A 19374-nucleotide genomic window follows, 5' to 3' on the forward strand; every position below is an offset into this window, starting at 1 on the left:
CGGTCCCCGGAGTGGAGCACCGCGAGGCTCCGCGAGGAACGCTGGCAGTGGCAAGAGCTCTGGGCGCGGGGTGTGCGGCTGGCCCCTCGCTGGCCCTGTCTCCCAGCCCCAGGCAGGTACTCACCCTGGGAGTCTGAACTTTGGCTGCCCCTGTGCCCGCGACATGTGAGTATGAGGGGCCGGAGAGCGCTCACGCCTCGGCGTCTGTGACAGGGGCCGCGATCGTTAAGTCTCCCTTGTCCAGGGTCCTAGCCAAAACTCCAGCTAAGGAGCCCTGGAGCAGAACGGAGTGAGGGCAGGAGTCACAGAGCCCAAGGGGAGGGAGTGAGGAGAAAGGACCGCCAAGACCAGAGAGGGAATTTACTTGTATTTGGAAGGCAGGGAAAGGAAGGTCCCTAGGTCTGGAGTGTTTGAGGGTGTTACTGAATACCTTAGTCGGGATTTTGGCCAGCATCGTGGGGGGAGGGAGAGTAGCATCCTTTGGAGAAGGCATGGCCCTAAGCAGTTGGAAAGTTAGGAGACTGGACTTTCTAGAACGCTGGAAGAAGTTTAAAGGGGAATGAGTGTGTGGTGTGGAGAAGAGTGGCCAAGAGAGGGATTATTCTTGTGTTCCTCTTTGTAGGGAACTTCTGCCCTCGGGACACAGAGCTAATTCTCTGAGGCTTCTCAATACTGGGCCTTTTAGCTAATTAGGACTGCTCTTCTAACAGTGTAGGCTGCTGGAGACAGGAGAGAAATGAGTCAGAAGAAAGACAGTGGAAATTTCATTGAAAAAATGGAAAATACTCATGGCTATATTGAGGGGTAGGGAAGAGAATGGTACAGAGACCCAGTGTTGTAAATTGCTTCCAATTCCTGGCTTAGTTATTGGTCATCCCACTGAAGGAGAATTTTTTAGCATTACCAAATAGATGTCATATCCTAAGGAAATTGAAGGGAATTTTTCAAAATCTGCAGTCCTGCCTCGTGTTTGCAAAGTATCTAGACAAACTCTTACACCTTGTGAATCAAATTGTAGCACATTAAAAAAGGACTACCCAGCCCTTGGATTTCATACTCTTCCTGATACATTTTTGCACCCCTGTATTAGAAAATTTCCAATAACTCTCTTTATGCCATGCATTGTCCAAGTTACCCCAATAACCTTGTACATATTTAATAGTTGTATAACCTAAGGCAAGTAACTTCTGTAGGCACCAGTTTCCTCATTTATAAAATGGGAGAGATTATATCACTTTTCTGGGTTGCGAAGGTTAAGGAACATAACCTAGATAAAGCACTCGAGTCACATGCCACTGAATCAGAGAGAAGCAGCTCACTCATGTAGTTAAACCTTAAGCAAGGAAGAGAGAGGATGTAAGTAGATTCTCATCCTGACTTTTAGAACCAATAAGCAAGTGAAAGCTAGTTCAACTGAACTAGTGCTGTACCTTTCACCCTTTCCTAATTTTGTGAGGTTCTTTGTTCTAATTTGGGAAAAGAAGTTGTCAACTGCTAACAGCTAAGGAACTGACTTTGAGGCCAAAGAACACAGCTTTCTGTTTAAACATCCCTCTAGAAAAACTGGTCCTGGAAGAAAAATCTTGAAAGCCTAGGATGTTGAAATTTTAAATTAGGTCCTTAGAGCCCGGCCAAGCATGGCTCAGAGGTTGAGCATCAACCTGTGTGATCCAGGAGATCTCTGTTTGATTCCCGGTCAGGGCACATGCCCGGGTTGCAGGCTCGATTCCCAGTAGGGGGCATGCACGAGGCAGTTGCTCAGTGACTCTCTCATCGTTGATGTTTCTCTCTCTCTCCCCCTCTCCCTTCCTCTCTCTGAAATCAATAAAGATATATAAATAATAATAATACAATAAATAAATAAATTAGGTCCTTAGAGAATATAAGGAAAATGGCATACTAAGTCAATGTAATAAAAGGAATCTCTTGTTTCTCTTTAGTAACTCAGCTGGTCACATTGTGTGTTGAGCAATGAGTTAATTTAGGGAAGGTAGGAGTTTGAGGTCTGAGTTCTTTATTCCACCTCCTATTCAGTGAACTGTGTGAGGCATCACTTCCCCTTCCCCTTCCCCTTCTTGCTTTGTCAAAAAGAAAGCAAAGCTTTGACTGTCTACTCCGATCCCACAAAAAATTGATGTGAAAGGAGATAGATATACATGTAGCGGTTAAGTATAGACTATGAGCTCTAAAGCCAGACTTAGCTGGTTCACTCTACTAGTGCTGTCTCAGTTTTCTCATCTGTAAAATAGGGACAATAATTATATTTACTGCATAGGGTTTTTATAAGGGTTAATTAGTTAATGTATGTTTAGTGCTTCAAACAGTGCCTGGCAGAAGGCAAGCACTCAAAGTGTTTCCTGTTGGTGTTTTAAATGTGTTTATGCGGCCCTCAGATTTTATGACTGGCTATAAGTATTCTGTGGAAACATCTTATTAATATTACTGTAGTGAATTAATGTTTGGAGTACATAAAGTCAGGGAGACAACCTTCCAAGCGTTTGTTGTCCTAGTGGAATGTGGGAAACAGAGGTCAAATGTAAGTTTGTTTAGGGAGTGGAGAAAATTTATTCAGGCCTCAGCTTCCATTTTCCTATATTTAAGCTTATTGGTACACATTAAATTCTGCCTTTTTCAAGTTTTTTATTCTAAAAATGCAATGGAGCCTGGCTGGCATGGCTCAGTGGTTGAACGTCAACCCATGAATCGAGATCACGGTTCTATTCCCAGTCAGGGCATATGCCCAGGTTGCAGGCTTAATCCCCAATAGGGGGCATGCAGGAGGCAGCCCCTCAGTGACTCTCTTATCATTGATGTGTCTATCTCTCCCTCTCCCTTCCTCTCTTTGAAATCAATAAAAACATATTTTTAAAAATAAATAAATAAAAATGCAATGGAGTTAGTAGACAAGCATGGAAAAGAATTAGAGCATTTTAAAGAGTGTTGAAATCAAAGTCCAAACTTGTAGCATGGAAGCATTTTATTATAAGTGAGAAAAGTTTGAAAGAATGAAATCTTTGTATCAGAAAAATTAGTGATACTGTTATGAAATTAATAAATAGCACTGACCTCAAGGGTCATTAATGATACCAGACTTAAGTCTTTTACAAGGGTAAATCAGTGTGTCCTGGGTATGAAGATGGATTAGAGAAAAGAAAATGAGTTGCAAAACAGAGCCCTGTGTTTCCATTCCTAGAGCAGTACAAGCAGCAGGTCAGTTGGATTACTAAATTGTAAAGTGACTTGGTGACCCCCAAGGGTAGTCAGCAATTTGGAGTGTACAAGGACAGCTAACTGTACTTACTATAAACCTAGAAACTGAAGATTTGTGACTTGTAGAGCCTGAGGTGAGTTTTGGAAGACTTCTTCAAACCACTTATTTTGACTTAGTGAATTTTCTTCCTATAATTAAGTGAATGGATGATTTTTCAGAGATGAGACTTTAAAGTAGATAACGCCAAGTCTTAGACACTGTGCTGTGTTTATCTCTATTCATCACTGTACTGGTGAATACGAACAGAGACTGTTGGATACTCCTGAATATCAGTATAATTCAGGGCCTGAATAAGTATAAGAGACCTGAATAAATATTCAGGTCTCTTTATTTTACATCTTTCTTAATAGCTTTCAAACAGACCCTATCAAGTGTCAAAGTGTAATCTGAGTATTACAGACCCTATCAAGTGTCAACTTGTAATTTGAGTGTTATCTTAGGGAAGGCCACTGGTTTAAGCAGTATTTATGAACTCTGGCCCCTGCACACACTTCTCAGCCGTTCATTTCCTGTGTCTGTGGCAAGTTCCAGGCAGAGCCCCCATCCCTCTGGCCTCAGCTTCTTCCCTTTAGATATGTGACCTACAAAGTAAGAAAAACAAACAAGCAGAACAAAACTTGGTTGATCCTGCCAGTAACATATCCTTGTGTCAAAGATTAAGCCATACATGTCTGAGTGTGCATGGCTGATACAGTGAAACTGTACAAAGTTTAAAGTATTAAGCTTTAAATGAGATATCACTACCTAACTTTTCACCAGACAGGAAAGAGGCAAGGATGTGTCCACTCAGCCTGTCATGATTAATTCTTTTTTGTTCTTTCCTTTCCCTCTTCTCACCGCCATAGTGTATTCTGAAGGACTTAACTATGAATTAGACTGAAGGTTAAATATGAGCTTCCTGGTACAGATGCTTTTGGCACAGAAATATTAAAATGTACTATTTGTTGCATATGCTAAAGAATCTTACACTTTCTGCATGATCGATCCATTAGTAGTATCTAAGTATTCCCTACCTTGGTTAGTCCTTCTGACAGTTTCTAGAACAAAAAAAAATGTGTCTTTCTTCCAGTAGAGTTAAGGAGTTGGTAAACTGCCTTGGAAGTCGAGATACTCTTTTTTTTTTTAAGGACACCTTGCAGAAATCATCAACAACCACCTTTGGACACTAACCTTTCATCAAGGCCAATGTTGCCGTCTTTCTTGCATGCACATTGTGCCCCTGTCCTGAAGGGGCACAGGAAGGACAGCAGGTGAACAGTGGTGTCAGGCAATGGAGTCAGCTAGGAAGAGGCTTTCAAAATAAGTTTGAAAAAGAAAAAGAGAGACCTAAGAATCCAATTCAGAATATTAAGAGATAGGAAGAAAAAGAACGGATGAGAGCTAAAAGCTTGAAATAGATGCAAGAAACAAAACCAACTTCATAGTAATGAAGAAAACTGGATAGTGTAAAATAAGAGGTGATAGATGGAAGATAAAAAGATTTTTAAAAAGTACCTTTCATTTATTACACAGTCATATGCTTTTATCTCTTTCCCTTCTCTTCTGATCCTCCCCCCATTTCCCCAACACACACACACTTTCTCCCAAAAGGATGTTCCCCTTCTACCGCTGCCGGAGGACTGGACTGCTGCTGCTGCTACTCCTGGCCGTCACAGTAAAAGAATCCTGGCAGAAAGAAGAAAAAACCTGCGACCTGGTAGGAGAAAAGGGTAAAGAGTCCGAAAGAGAGTTGGCTGTACTGAAGAGGATGACACCACTGTTTAACAGAAGGTAAAAATGAGAAGAACCTTAAAGGGCTGGAGAAAATAACTTTTTTTTTTCGCCCAGCCTCTCCAGACAACCTCTGGTACTCCTCTCACCCCCCCAGACCTCAGCTGCCCCAGTATCACCCAGACTTCCAGAACCACAGACCTCCAACTCCTCCCGTACCCCTGACCCTCCACATACCCCAGACCCTCTTCGGTACCCCCAGCCCCGGGAGGCTCAAGGAGGGAGGTGGTTGTAGGTGATGCTCATCAGAGAAGAGCTTTTTTTATTTGTTTGAGGATAATTTTTCCATTGATTTTTAGAGAGGGGGAGAAAGAGAGAGAGAGAGAGAGAAACATCACTGAGAGAGGCACATCGATTGGTTGCCTCCCACATGCGCCCCAGCAGGGCCCAGGGCTGGAACCTGCAACCTAGGTATGTGCCCTTGACCGGGAATCAAACCTGTGACCCTTCAGTGCGAGGGCTGATGCTCTAACCACTGTGCACACTGGCCAGGGCAGAGAAGGGCATTTTTAAAAGAATCTTCCACTTCTTACTGATTTCATTTCGGTATTGCTATTGAATACGGAGAGAATACATGTATAATAATCTCCTCTCTATCTCTATCTGGGATAACTGGTGCTATCTTGCTTTTATGATACAGAGCAATTCTCAACCCAGTTTTCAGTAGCAATGTGCAGTTCTCTAATGCAGAAAATTATCTGTTTCTAAGACTGGATCCAAGAGACCAGCTTGTAGGAATTTAAAAAGCATTATTAGATCCTTTTATGTAATAGGACTTTAGAAGTATCAGATAAGCATATTTAGGCCTATACACGTCATCAGCATTGTCAAGAATCATCAGGTATATAAATCTGAAGATGATCTTTAAGGAACAAGGGAGTATCCCATGAACACAGACCCTTATTCACAGGGAAATAGAAGCTAACACTTTATCATAGTCTAGAGCAGATATTCTAGAATATCTAGCTATCTGGGGTAGCTGGTATATTTTAATCAGTCATCATCAACACTTAGGATGGTCAGGGTCATGGATATCTCATGATTCGACAAATACTCACTATTACATTTAGCCATGACTTCAGAAAGATAAACTGAATGCACCTTTTTGGGGGTCAGAGGTTGGGGGGTAAAAGGAAGAAAGGCTTAGAGTCATTAACTCTCTTCCTTCTTTCTCCTCGCTTCCTGACAGCTTTGAGAGCACTGTGGGCCAGGGTCAAGAAACATATATGTATATATTCAGGGTGTGCCGGGAAGCTAACAACCACTCCTCCGGGGCAGGCCTGGTGCAGATCAACAAAAGTAACGGGAAGGAGACAGTGGTGGGGAGAATCAACGAGACTCACATCTTCAATGGAAGTAAGACTCTCCCTGTTGACTAATAGATCCCAAGTCAGTCCTTCTGACAGTCCTGTATGACTTTCTCAGTCTCTTCAGAATACCATATGGTATGTGTGGTTCAGCACACCTGAGACAATAAACCATAGGGTACCTAGTTCCATAGCTCCTCTGGAGCCAAGGCTCAGGACTTTGTGTTTGTTTTAAAGTTAGTGAAAAGCTTATCCAAAAAAAGAAGAATCTAGCTGAAATTGTATAGCCTGGAGTCCTTTTAATACTTAATGAGTATTTCATGCTAGGCTTGAAAATACCAACCACAACCATTTCTCATCAAATTAATCAAACTTTGCCCGTTAAGTTATAAGAGATCAAGTTTTGCAAACCAGTCAGTCTACAAAAGCTTCTCTACCAACTTGTGACAATGATGGTGATAATATCTCAAAAGTCATAAAGTCTTATTGCTGGAAAAGACTATGTGAGCACCTATAATCTAATTGCTTCCCTTAGGCAGATAAATAAATTATCCCCCCAGTGCTATTTGTTCCTATAAATAAGTGACACAAAGAACTTGGGACTATGGGCCAAAAGATGGATTTTTTACCCATATCATATTTACTTTGTCCTTTGAAAAGGACTTTGAAAAATCATTTCACCTTTTTTACTGTTTTCGCAATGCAAAATTGGAAGCAGAATCTTTACCTTATTGACTTCACATGACTTTTGAATCAAATGATATTTTGCAAAAGAAATTTGAACACAGTAAATACTAAAGAAAAAGAAATGCCTCCCAATCTTAAAAATCATCCACTTTGAACTTATCTGTGGCTAACTTAAATCTTAGGCTTTCCCCCACCACCCACTAATTGTTAGGAACCTCTTCCTTTGATGTTAGCAGGTGGTCAGCAAATGTGAACCATTGTTAAGGTATGGAACATAATTGCTTTTGCACTGTCAGCTGCCTGCCTTTAATGTGAAGAATTAAGATTCTTAATTAAGACAAGTTTTAGCTTGGCATTTCCAGTATACAGAACTCATACTGATGAGGGATATTTTAATTAAAACCAATTATCTGAACTTCCCAATTCCACTTTATCATAGTACCCAGGTCTTCCTCTATTTTCCCCCACCCCCAAAGCTCCATTTTCCTTGTCCCTCCTCAGGTAATTGGATCATGCTGATCTATAAAGGGGGTGATGAATATGACAATCACTGTGGCAAGGAGCAGCGTCGTGCAGTGGTGATGATCTCCTGCAATCGACATACCCTAGCGGTGAGGCGCCCTGGGGCATATGAGCCTAGAGGAGATGAAAGGACTGACCTGAGGTGGGAGAGACTTTCCAGAGGGCACAAGATACATTGGGATGGAGTAAACTAGAAGTGTAATTTTTTCGTGTCATAGACACCCATCTTCTAACATACATGGAAAATAGGTTATTAAACTAGGGGAAAAAATGTTTTTGGGGTTTCGTGGGGTTTTTTCTTTTTTTAGATGGACTCAACGCATTTCCAATATGTTCTGTCCCTTTATCATCAGGACAATTTTAACCCTGTGTCTGAGGAGCGAGGCAAAGTCGAAGATTGTTTCTACCTCTTTGAGATGGATAGTAGCCTAGCCTGTTCCCCAGAGGTCTCCCACCTCAGTGTGGGTTCTATCTTACTTGTCACGTGAGTACCCTTTTTCCCTTATAAGTCTCTGCCTGTTTTTTTTTTTAACCCTCACTTGAGGATATGTTTTTATTGATTTTTTAGAGAGTGAGGAAGGGAGAAACATTGATGTGAGACAGAAACATCAGTCGGTTGCCTCCCACATGCTCCTCAGCCTGGGGATTGAACCCACAACCTGGGTATGTGCCCTGACCGGGAGTCTATCCTGTGACCCTCCAGTGCATGGGAGATGTTCCAACTGAGGCACACCAGCCAGGGGTCCCTTTTCTTTAACTCTTTAATTTCATGAATGCATATGGGCATAAATTGTGTGTGTGTGTGTGTGTGTGTGTGTGTGTGTGTGTGTGTGTGAGAGAGAGAGAGAGAGAGGAGGAGGAGGGGGGGGGAGAATTGGAGAGCAGAGAACTTTATGTGAAAATCCTCATTAAAGTCTGACTATACATGTTTTAAAAAATGAGATTTGTTGCCCAGCCAGTATGGCTCAGTGGTTGATCAACCTGTGATCCAGGAGATCAAGGTTCAGTTCCTGGTCAGAGCACATGCCCGGGTTGCAGGCTTGATACCCAGTTGGGGGCATGCAGGAGGCAGCCGATCAATGACTCTCTCATCATTGATGTTTCTTTCTCTCTCCCTCTCCCTTCCTCTCTCAAATTATTAATACATATTTTTTTTTGAAAAGAGATTTTTTTCCCCAATAAATATGTTTGAGGGTGCTTCCCCCCACTAGATAGCTGGACAGTTTTTGATACTACCCCATTAGATTAGTAATTTTCAACCGGTATGCTGTGGCACACTAGTGTGCTACAAGAATTTTTGAAACATGCAATACCTGAATTCAGTCAGGGGCACTGACCTCTTTTCCCTGAAATTGTCACATAAAAAAATGACACCAGCTGCCCTGGCCAGTGTGGCTGGGTTGATTGGAGCATCATCTTATATACCAAAAGGTCATGGTTCGATTCCTGATCAGGACACAACTAGGTTGCAGGTTCCATCCCCAGTCGGGGTGCATATGGGCGACAACCATCGCTGTTTCTCTTTCCCTCTCCCTTCCTCCTCTAAAATCAATTTTTAAAAAATGACAACAGCCAACAGAACAATAGCCCTCCAGTGTGAAGGGTTCAAAATTATACTTTTTGTCAGATCAGCAAAAAAAATATTTTTTGGTGTGCCACAGAATTTTACTAGTTTGTGTGTGCCATGAGGTGAAAAAGGTTGAAAATTACTGCATTAGATGATTATAACTTTTGGAAAAACAGAATTGTGTATCTAATGGTGACTGTTGGCAGAAGTCACAGTCTTATTTTTTTCTGATTGCTTTGGTTTTCTAAGAAAGCTACCAGCCCCTTTCATTTAACTTCACCACCTTTTTTTTTCTCATTTTTATAGAACACAGCTTACGAAACAGCTAACGATACAGCCCTTTCTTCAACAGGTTTGCATCACTGGTTGCTGTCTATATCATCGGGGGGTTCCTATACCAACGATTGGTGGTAGGAGCCAAGGGAATGGAGCAGTTTCCCCACTTAGCCTTCTGGCAGGATGTTGGCAACCTGATAGCAGTAAGTAACAGCAGCTGGCCGCGCTTGTAGCCTGCATACAAAGTTGAGTGACCAGCCATCCTGGTTTGCCCGGACTGAGAGGTTTCCTGAGACACAGGACCTGGGTGCTAAAACCACAAAAGGCTCAGCAAACCAAGACAGTTGGTTGCCCTAGTACTAAGCAGCATAGGGTCTACTGACTGGCCTTGCTAAGACTTGACTGGAAGAGCAACGCTGTTGCTTAGATTTAGGAATCGGACATAGCTGTTGAGGGGCCTAGATAGGAAAGTGAGACATTAGAATTTTTCTCCTGTTTCCCCCCAATTCAATTTAGGCTGATCCTTGAAGCTTTCGGGGTTTCTCTTCATTATCCCTGGAGAAAACTAGTTCTTACCATGTTCTTAGATCGTAAATCTACTTTGCCTTACCCTAGAGTTGGTTATTCCAAATTATCATTTCCTTCATTTCTTTCCTTACAGGATGGTTGTGACTTTGTGTGCCGTTCTAAACCCCGAAATGTGCCTGCTACATACCGTGGTGTGGGGGATGATCAGCTGGGGGAGGATTCAGAAGAAAGGGATGATCATTTACTACCAATGTGAATGCACTTTATACGCCCAGCTTCTTCGTTCCCCAAACCAAAGCATCCTCAGCCAATTTCTTACGCAGTCTGCTCCAGCCTCTCATCTCCCCCTTACTGTTGCTCTTGCTTTCCAGTTTGCTTTTGGTTTGCGTCATCTCCCCCTAATAGAAATGCGTTCCTTTTATTCCCTATTTTTGGTTTTTCCTCTAGAGTGGTACAGTTGTAGGTCAGAGATAATATAATAAGGCCTGTGACAAAAGGCACTGTCTTGGTATAGGAAGGTACATGGAGGATAGTTAGGAGCAAAAGCATGTGGAAGACTCACTGACCTTCTTAAACATTTTCACAAGCTTTTCAGACACTGGAATTCTTTAATTTAAAAAAAGCAAAGCAAAAAAAAACATTTTTTATACAAGGTTTGATTGCTTCCATGCTTATAGTCTCCATGAGAATCTGCATGTAATTTCTTGCTGCTTGGAACTACTTTGCAATGAATATTTTGTTGCAGTCCAAGTACTGCCATTTGGTCTGAGCCTGGAGATGTGGTAGACCTGCTTCTCCCACCTCTGGGGTTAGGGTGGGGAAAATGTGAAATTTCCCAGTTAGAGGATTGTAAATTACCATCACTAGCATTGGAGTAACTTTGTAGCTGGAATTGGGCCCTGGATTGTGGTCTTGCGGTTATTAGTCCACATGTAGCCAAAATTCCTAATCCACAAATCGTGTCTGTTAGAAAGAGAAACTGAAAGTGACCTCTGCTACAGGAGTTCCAGAAAAGGGAAGTCTGTTTACCGTGTAGTGGGATCTCTTAGATGGCTTTTCTCTCCCACTTGCAGTAAAAGTTGGCAAAGCCTTTCTTACCAGTGTTTCTAAACATGTTGCACTTTCCACAGGCATGTCATTTGACTATTTTTTTCAATCTTCTGGAAAGGGAATGGAGGCAGATGCAGGACATTAGGGCTCTGCCACCCTCTGCTCTTGGTGTGGGGATTCCACACCTGTCCCTGCTTCTGGCTCAGGGAAGTCTCTTGCCTACATTTCTGTGTGGAGAGGTTTTTAGTGCTCTCCACCTTTCTACTTAGGTCATGTGCCCAGAACCTGGCCTGGCCTGATCTTTATTTAACAGTGAACCTGTGCCACTGAAGAGTAACATGGCTCCACTGGGCACAAGAGGATGGAATCAATAGGCAGGGGCCTTTTATAGCCTTAGAGGAGAAAATAAAATGATTTCATCCTTGGACTTTTAAATACTATCGCAATGATTTTTTTCTTTCTAAACAGGGAAAATAATGTTATAAAAACATCTTTTTGTTATTTGTTTGCATCCCTCCCCCATATTCTGGTGTTGGAAAAAAACTATCATTTTTTGTACAAAAACACTTGAAAGATTAAAAAAAACAAACCATGCTGGCCTAGTCATTTGTGTGAAAGAGGGTAGAGACTAGAGACACTGGACTGGAGTAAGACAACTGAGACCAATTTTTATCCTTTTACTGAAGAGGGAAAAAATATTGAATACTTTTGTTGTACAAGGAACAGCGCCTAAGGCAGGTATTTACCCTCCATCCTCCTGCCCTTAGCCCCACGCACTCCTGTTTCATAAAGCTATAGGACACAGCAGAGTTGAAAAGAAAAGGTAGAAGACAACACATGTATTGGAAGGGAGCAGAGGGGATGCAGAAAGAATGACAACAGCCACATGTGTGCCAAACACTTAGTCCCTGCAGCAAATCAATGATGCCAACCAAGTGTCTACACCGGCTGGTGAGCCTTCCATGGACATAGGAGAAAATGTTCAATAGTAAGGTAGTGAGTGAAGACAAAGAAAACGGCCGCAGCTACAGTCAGACAATCCAGAGGGAGTACTGGATTTTACCACTTGTGTCACACAAGCTAGAGCCCTCTGCCTCTGGAGAGGTGCTCCTACATTTTCCACCCATTTCCTTGCCTTACCACACAGTATGTGCCTCCTCTTGGAGAACCAAGGCCCTGGCTAGATACTCCACTCCAGGAAAGGGCTGAGCAGTACTAGTTCATTTTATAAAGGTTGGGTCAGAGTAGCTGAAAATGTTGAGAACTGTAAAGATTTTAAAAAATAACCCAGAGAATGTCAAAGCTCCACCATGTAGCACCAGCAACCAATTCTTGCGCTTTCCTTCCGTCTTAGTAATCCCCTCCACAGATTTACATAATTGGAAAAGTTCTTTATTCCCTGTAAAGTCTCTGCTGGTACCAGGTTATAACCTGGACAGTGGGGAATGTCTGCCTTAGGCTGCTTTGTGCAAGAGGGCCACCTTAGGTCTCCTTGAGGACGTTGATCTTGGCGCAGATCTTGAGGGCTGGGCCCAGCTTGATGTTCATGGCACTCATAAGATGTTCCTCTTTAAGTAATAAAAGGGCCTGTCCATCAATCTCCTGGGAACGAAACTCCTCTGCAATCTCTTGACAGCCTAGAAGGAAACAGTGGGAATTGCATGAGAAAGTACATGGTAGCACCAGAGGACAGGAGGGGAAAACTCAAGATGAAAAATGTGCAGCCGATCAATGACTCTCTCATCATTGTTTCTCCCTCTCCCTTCCACATATTAAAAATTTTTTTTTAGCCCAGCCGGCCGTGGCTCAGTGTTTGAGCGTCGACTTAGGATCCAGGTGATCGGGGTTCGATTCCCGGTCAGGGCACATGCCTGGGTTGTGGGCTCGATCCCCAGTCAGGGGCGTGCAGGAGGCAGCCAATCAATGAATCTCTCATCATTGATGTTTCTCTCTCTCCCTCTCCTTTACTCTCTCTGAAATCAATGAAGATATATTAAAAAAAAAATTTTCTTAAAAGATGAAAAACATGGAGACTTAGCAATGGTTAATCCCAAAGTACATGTCTAAATTCAGTAATAGGAAGGTTTGAGATGACAAGCTTCAGAAGAAAAGGAAATCAGAGAGCAACTGGCTATTTAAAAGAAAGCCAAGATAATGGAAGAACTAAGTTCAACCACAGAAATAACCTCATTCAAATAGCTTGAGGGGGAAAGGGTAGGAGCAAAGATAAATACATATTTTCTTTTATACTGGCAAGAAAAGCTAAAATGACCCTTTGTGACACGTTGAAAAGCACAGAATTCAGCCTTGGCCAGCATGGCTCAGTGGTTAAAGCATCGGCCCACACAACAGAGGGTTACAGGTTCTATTCCTGGTCAAGGGCATGAGCCTGGGTTGTAGGTTCGATCCCCAGGCCCCATCTGGGTGCGTGTGGGAGGCAACCAATCGACGTGTCTCTCACATCAATGTTTCTCTCTCCCCCTCCCACCCTCCCAAAAATCAATGGAAAAAATATCCTCTGGTGAGGATTAACCAAAAATAAAAAATAGCTCATAAACATTCTTGCTTTGAAGAGAGTGGGGCAACTATTGGCCCCTAATTTTCTAATCCCCTTCTCCAATGAAAAAAGTCTTCTATCCATGGTGGGTATCACAATCACACATAAAAATATACTTTATCCAAAAATTATTGATAAGATAGCTCAATCCTAAGAGATGGAAATCAAACACTGAAACTGTTGACATAACAGAGGGTGACAACCCAGAAGGAAATTAGTAAACCAGCCTATGGGCGAGTAAGTTGAATAAATATCAAGAGTACAGCCTTCAAGCCTCTACTGCTTAAAGGTCAGTTATGTTCCCTGTTACCAAGACTTGTGCGAAGACCTAAGGAAACCAAGCATATATGTGAGCTGGGTTCTGTTGCACAGGCCCTCAGTACCTTGTAGAGAAGCGATGAACTCATACACCTCCTCCACACTCCAACGGCTAGGATTACTGGACAGGAACACAGGGTTGATGCCATGTAATTCTGGTGTAGGCGGAGCCGTATTGGGGTTCCCCAGGTCTCGCTCTCCATGCCCAGCTCTCACTGATAACGGCCCAGGAGATGTGGGAGAGAGTGCTTCATCATAACTGGAATTATCTGAACCCCGGCTAGAGTCCTCTTGACCCTATGAAGAAAACCAGAAAACAGTGCGGTCATGAGGAAGTTTCCTCTTACCCTCCCCAACCACCCTGGGTTTGGGTTAATACTGGGCATGGAGGAAAAACAAAATCTTGCCACCAGTGAAATAATTTGTACTTCATTTGCAAATGTCCAAAGTCACCTGTCTACTCTCAAGTGCCTTTCAAGTATGAACTATCACTTGATTCTCCCTTTCTACCAATGACTGTTCTCAAGTTTTGATACTCAAAATATAATGTAAGGATTAATGGATACATGAACCAGTAATCAGAGAAGAGACAAAACAAGTCAGGATCTTGGAATTTGGGAGTAATATAGTCAATGCAAAACCAGAGTTCTGGTCTCATCCTCTGGCCCACTTTAAAAGTAGCTGGCTCTGGGACAGAGGCTCACCCGGTGGCGCTTGCCCTGGATCTTGGCACGGGCGATGTCAGAGGAGCTGCGGCGGGGTCCACGCCGACGAACACGAGCATAGTTCGCTTCCTGAAACTCTTTCATTTTTTTCCTCTTCAGCCGGAACTGGTGGCTACAGCTCACATTATACCTACAGGTCAGACGCATGTAGATCAAAGGTGCTAATAGAAAACTAGGTATTTAAGAGCTGATTTGGGGAAGACTATGAAAATAAAGGAGACGTTAAATATCAACTGTGAGACAGATGATCCTAGGGAGGGATGTAACATTAGATGAAAGAACCACTGCTGAAGACAAGGAGGGGGTGCCCCCAGTACCTCTTAGCACAAGTCATGGAGCAGAATCTCTTGGAGCCACGAAACTGGTCTGCAGGGGCATACTTCCCACAGTACTCGCACTTCAGGAGATTCGCCTTCTTATCTAGCTCTGAAAAACAAGGCATCACTCGAAAGCTGCCACCAGTTTCTGCTGCGCTCAAACCATCATTAGGCCTAGAGCAGGGTTTGCCCCCAAAGACCTACACCACCTAACTGAGAATCCCTAAAACAGTTCAAATTCCAAAACCATAAAGGCATGTTTATCATAGTCTTCCTATCCTTCAGCCAGACTATTTCCATTTTGATGACTAATGTTATCCCGATTCACACTCTCAGATTTCAGACAAGACTGCATTTCTGAACAGGAGAGGAACTAATGACTAGTGCCTAGAAGGAAATCCCTCTCCCACAAAGCTTCCAAAAGCAGAGGAGAAATGTAAATAAGAGTCTTTAATACAGATTATAAAATCTAAGGAGAACTAAAAATTAAGAAATATCCTATTTTAGATCATCTTTTGAAAAATATATCCTTATAGTACATAACAGCTTACTTTAGCCTGATAAAACTTCCCCTAATCCTGTGGAATTCCTTCTGTGTGATTCTACATATTCTAATACATGACATAGTACCTGTGTCTGGATGGACCTCATATAATTCCCACTTTAAATTGACAATTACTGTTTTATATACTGAGTCCTCAAACACATCTGGATGAGCCTCCTTCCCCAGATGGGTCTCTAAGTAAATACTTACCAGCAGATGGGCTGTCCCCTCCCAAGGGGCCACATGACTGGTTCTCATTCAGCCCTGTCAGGAGGCCAGTCTGTAGTGGCTTCTCAGACTCTTTCAGTAACTGAGAACAACCCACCTGTCCCAGAAAAAGTGTACAGTTCAGTTAGCCTAATTCCTTTCTGCTTCTCTACAGCTTTCCCCAGCATTTCTCATCATCATTTCTGTGCCTGGATTCCTAAGTTAGCGGTAAGTCTGGTTCAGACAGAATCGTTTTCAGCATGGCCATCGAGAATCTCTCACTGGCTTTTTTCAGATAAGCCACTGAAGGGCAGGGTCCTTCCCTGGCTCCCTGCTTTGTCCTTTCCCTTCCTAAGCTGAGGAATGCACTAGTAGTCAAGATAGCTATGTTCCAGTTTTGCAACTCAGGATACCTAGAAAAGTCCATTAACTTTCTACCACAATTTTCTTTATTATAAACCAAACCTAGTTTGTCTAACAAAACATTACGCTTTAGAGGTCACCTCCTGCCTTTTCTTCTCCTCTTCCCAACACTTTCATTTTCTGGTCCACATATTCTTCCCTTTTCTCTTCCCTTCCTTCTTTACAGCTCACCAAATGAACAGCAGAATTGAACTATTCTCTAATAAATAGTCCTGAGCCTTCTGATTTTAGTGGCTTTTGAAAAGACAACAGTCAGACCAAGTCCCCACTTGAAAGTCCCACCTTATGGCCCTGCCCTCACCGGGAAAGGTTCTGCTCCTTCCTGGATAACGAAGCCTTCAATGATGTGGGTGAGAATCTGGGGCTTCACAATGGCCTGTGGGGGTTTTGAGTCACCCATCTGTCTGGACACCATGGCTAGTGTAGGAGGTGGTGCTGATGGGGCAGGAGCCAAGGATACTAGTTCACTGCTTGAGGTATTAGCATTCACATTGGTCATTGATTCAACTTTCTCTGGAAAATAAACACAAATTAAGGAACAGATATGGGATAACAAAATTGACCCATCTTTAGCCAAGCCAGCTTGATTTTCCACAATACATGTTCACTTTGCTCATATACCCTGGATTCCGTTTTTCAATCCACTCATTCGTCCACCAAGTTCAGACCCACATTCTACGGAACCAGATTTTTCTTTTAGCTCACTCAGAACATTAATCTCTGTGCACTCCAACAGCACTGCAGCAGTCTCTCACCTCCAAGACTGCTCTTCTCCTCCATGGCTTTTGGGCTCTCTGCTACTGGAGATACCTTGGCAGGCAGCATTGAACCCAATGAGGAGACATCATCTCGTTCCTCCTCAGACTCAGGCTTGCGTTTGACACCCAATGTCTGGGGTTTGCCCTATAAAGAAAAGAACAGGAAAGAAATCAAGAGTTATAAGTGAAGGATAATAAGGAATCACAAATACTCGCATACTTTGAAAGAAAATGTTCTTAGTTCCAGATTCCCCAATTTGTATACTTTTCAAGTTCATTAAGATTCCTGGTCATTCCCAAGAAGTGTAACTTCCACATTGGGACAAAAGAAAATGTAACATTCATTAGTCCTGACCTAGACCTTGAAACCCTGGATTCATTATGGCCCAAATAAAAACTACTGTTTTTCTAAAGACTGTTTAGGTAGTTAAGACTATCTTGACCTAACTTAGTACAGATCCAAAAACCCAGAATGACTTCAGTAGCATATTTAGGAGTATGAAGTTCAGATATTATACATTAACATCGTTCTCTTACAAAAAGAATACCAGTATCTTAAGTGTCCATTAGTCTCTCTCTCTCTCTCACAAAAGGAACAGATATAAATACCGTCTAAATTCCTCATTCCCCTACTAAGTTAAGCTCTTATTTCTACTCAGCCCCAGGTCCACTCTCAAGAGTGACAGTGCTGCCCTGGCACGGTTGCTCAGTTGGTTAAGTGTCATCCTGAAATGCCAAGGTTGTGGGTTCAATCCCTGGTTAGGGCACATACAAGAATCAACCAATGAATGCATAAGTAAGTGGAACAACAAATTGATGTTTCTCTCTCTCTAAAATCAATAAATAAAAAGTTTTTTAAAAATTTAATTTAATTTAAAAAAGAAAGTGATAGTGCCTCCAAAACCATCAGACATCACTCACCGGCAGGTGCATAGACTGCATGTAGAAGGCAGCAGGGACCTGGGCTACAACAGGTGAGGAGGTGGTAGCCCCACCCTTTACCACATGTGCTGTCCCCTGCACAGGAGCAAGGGTCATCCCAGAGGCCAGTGTGGAAGAGCACTCCTGCAGTGCACCAGGAGCCTGGGATGAAGGTGGCGAGGAGGCCAAATGGGCCTGACCAGGCTGCATTGTACCTGGCATCCCCCGGGAAGTAGGCACAGCAGCTGCCAGCTGTGCCAACCCCAAAGCCTGTGCCTGGGCTGTACCTGGCTGTCGGGTTCCCACCACTTGCACAGGGATATGGGGTGGTGGTTGCTGGGAAGCTGACATTTTAGCAGCCCCTAACTGAGGAGGCTTGATTGGTGCTATAGGTGGTTTGGATTGGAGAGGGATAGGTGGCTTGGGAGTTGGGTCAGGTGGGAGGGACAAGGGTGAAGACTGAAGCATGGGTTGAACCACCAGGGTCTGGGCTTGCTGCTGGGACTGGGAAGGTGGGACCTGCTGAGTAGGTGGGACCTGTGGTGGCTGAGGGGCAGAGAGAGTTGAGGCTTGCTGCTGCTGTTGCTGTTGCTGCTGCTGCTGCTGTTGGGCCAACTGGAGGTGTGTGGCTGTGTGGAGTAGCTGAGATTGGCGGTGCTGGAACTGTTGCTGGTGGTGGATGGCAATCTGCTGCTGGATCACCACCTGTTTCTGCTGGAGGTGGATCTGCTGCTGTTGCTGAATCAGGGAATGAGGCTGGATCTGTGTGTAGGTGGCTATAGAAACCAGCCCAGAATGGAACAAAAAGGAAGAAGAGCAGAAAATCATCATCATTATGGGACCTAAAATCATCTTTCCAAGTTGTACCCAGTTTTGGAATCATACAGTGGATGGAAATCTAACCTAGGACCTGAAAGATCACCTCATTCATAATTTCCTGAATCAAGACATTACCAGATATTACCAACTATCTCTAGTCTTAAAGATCTCCAAGAAAGAATTCCCTTGCTCAATCATTTAATAATCTCCAGTAATTTCTTACATGTATCTAACTTTTATTTTCTTTGCTATACTTAAATTGTTACTTTGAACTCAGCAAAGTAAGCTGGCCCATCTTCTATGTGATTGGACTCTGAGTTCCTCAAGGCTGAGTCCACATGTTTTATCCATTTTTACATCCCTAGAATCCAGCCCAGCACATCAGAAACACTTAATCATCACTGAAAGAACAAATGTCCACAGAGGTAAAAATAACATTTTCCCATGAATGTCATCAGTTTAGGTCCCCACCATGAGAAGTCTCAGGAGTCAGCAGCTGTAGGCTATGACTTTACCCAGTTTCTACCAGTGTAAACGAGTTGACAACCTCACCCACCCTTCACGCCCCCACCAGATTGTTTAGAAAACAGACATGGTATGAAAGCACTTTGGAAACAGAACTGCTATAGTATGCCACTACTAAGTTATTAGCAATACAACTGATAATTAACTCTTTTGTAATTATCCAAATGTAGCAAAAACTAAAGTGCTAGATACAAGGAAGGTAAAAATAAACATTATCAAGTAAGGTACACATACCTAACTATATCTAACCACAGTCAGAACGCAAGTATAAACTATTTGGGG

The 19374-nt window shown here is 42.9% G+C and overlaps 2 protein-coding genes across 4 annotated transcripts in view; one reads left to right on the plus strand and one right to left on the minus strand.

Moving 5' to 3' along the window:
* On the plus strand, positions 1-11657 carry M6PR (mannose-6-phosphate receptor, cation dependent). The gene is made up of 7 exons (XM_016221791.2): positions 1-165; positions 4862-5041; positions 6231-6397; positions 7537-7646; positions 7911-8041; positions 9477-9603; positions 10062-11657. Coding segments are annotated over exons 1-7 (840 nt in total). The 5' UTR covers positions 1-163; the 3' UTR covers positions 10185-11657.
* Positions 11641-19374, minus strand: part of PHC1 (polyhomeotic homolog 1) — a 21522-nt gene continuing 13788 nt past the window's right edge. For all 3 annotated transcript variants that reach the window (XM_016221790.2, XM_016221789.2, XM_016221788.2), the window contains 8 exons: positions 17749-18524; positions 16825-16972; positions 16371-16582; positions 15650-15764; positions 14896-15004; positions 14558-14708; positions 13919-14150; positions 11641-12615 (listed from right to left, as the gene is read on the minus strand). In XM_016221790.2, the coding sequence (XP_016077276.1) occupies positions 12461-12615; positions 13919-14150; positions 14558-14708; positions 14896-15004; positions 15650-15764; positions 16371-16582; positions 16825-16972; positions 17749-18524 (1898 nt within the window). In that variant the 3' untranslated portion in view covers positions 11641-12460. The remainder of the gene's footprint in view (positions 12616-13918; positions 14151-14557; positions 14709-14895; positions 15005-15649; positions 15765-16370; positions 16583-16824; positions 16973-17748; positions 18525-19374) is intronic.

This window comes from Miniopterus natalensis, chromosome 2 (genome assembly GCF_054644295.1).
Source record: "Miniopterus natalensis isolate mMinNat1 chromosome 2, mMinNat1.hap1, whole genome shotgun sequence".
Taxonomy (NCBI): Eukaryota; Metazoa; Chordata; class Mammalia; order Chiroptera; family Miniopteridae; genus Miniopterus; species Miniopterus natalensis.

Coding starts and splice junctions, on each gene's coding strand:
- M6PR (XM_016221791.2), top strand. Junction 5,042..6,230: donor ACACCACTGTTTAACAGAAG/GTAAAAATGAGA, acceptor GCTTCCTGACAG/CTTTGAGAGCACTGTGGGCC. Junction 9,604..10,061: donor ATGTTGGCAACCTGATAGCA/GTAAGTAACAGC, acceptor CTTTCCTTACAG/GATGGTTGTGACTTTGTGTG.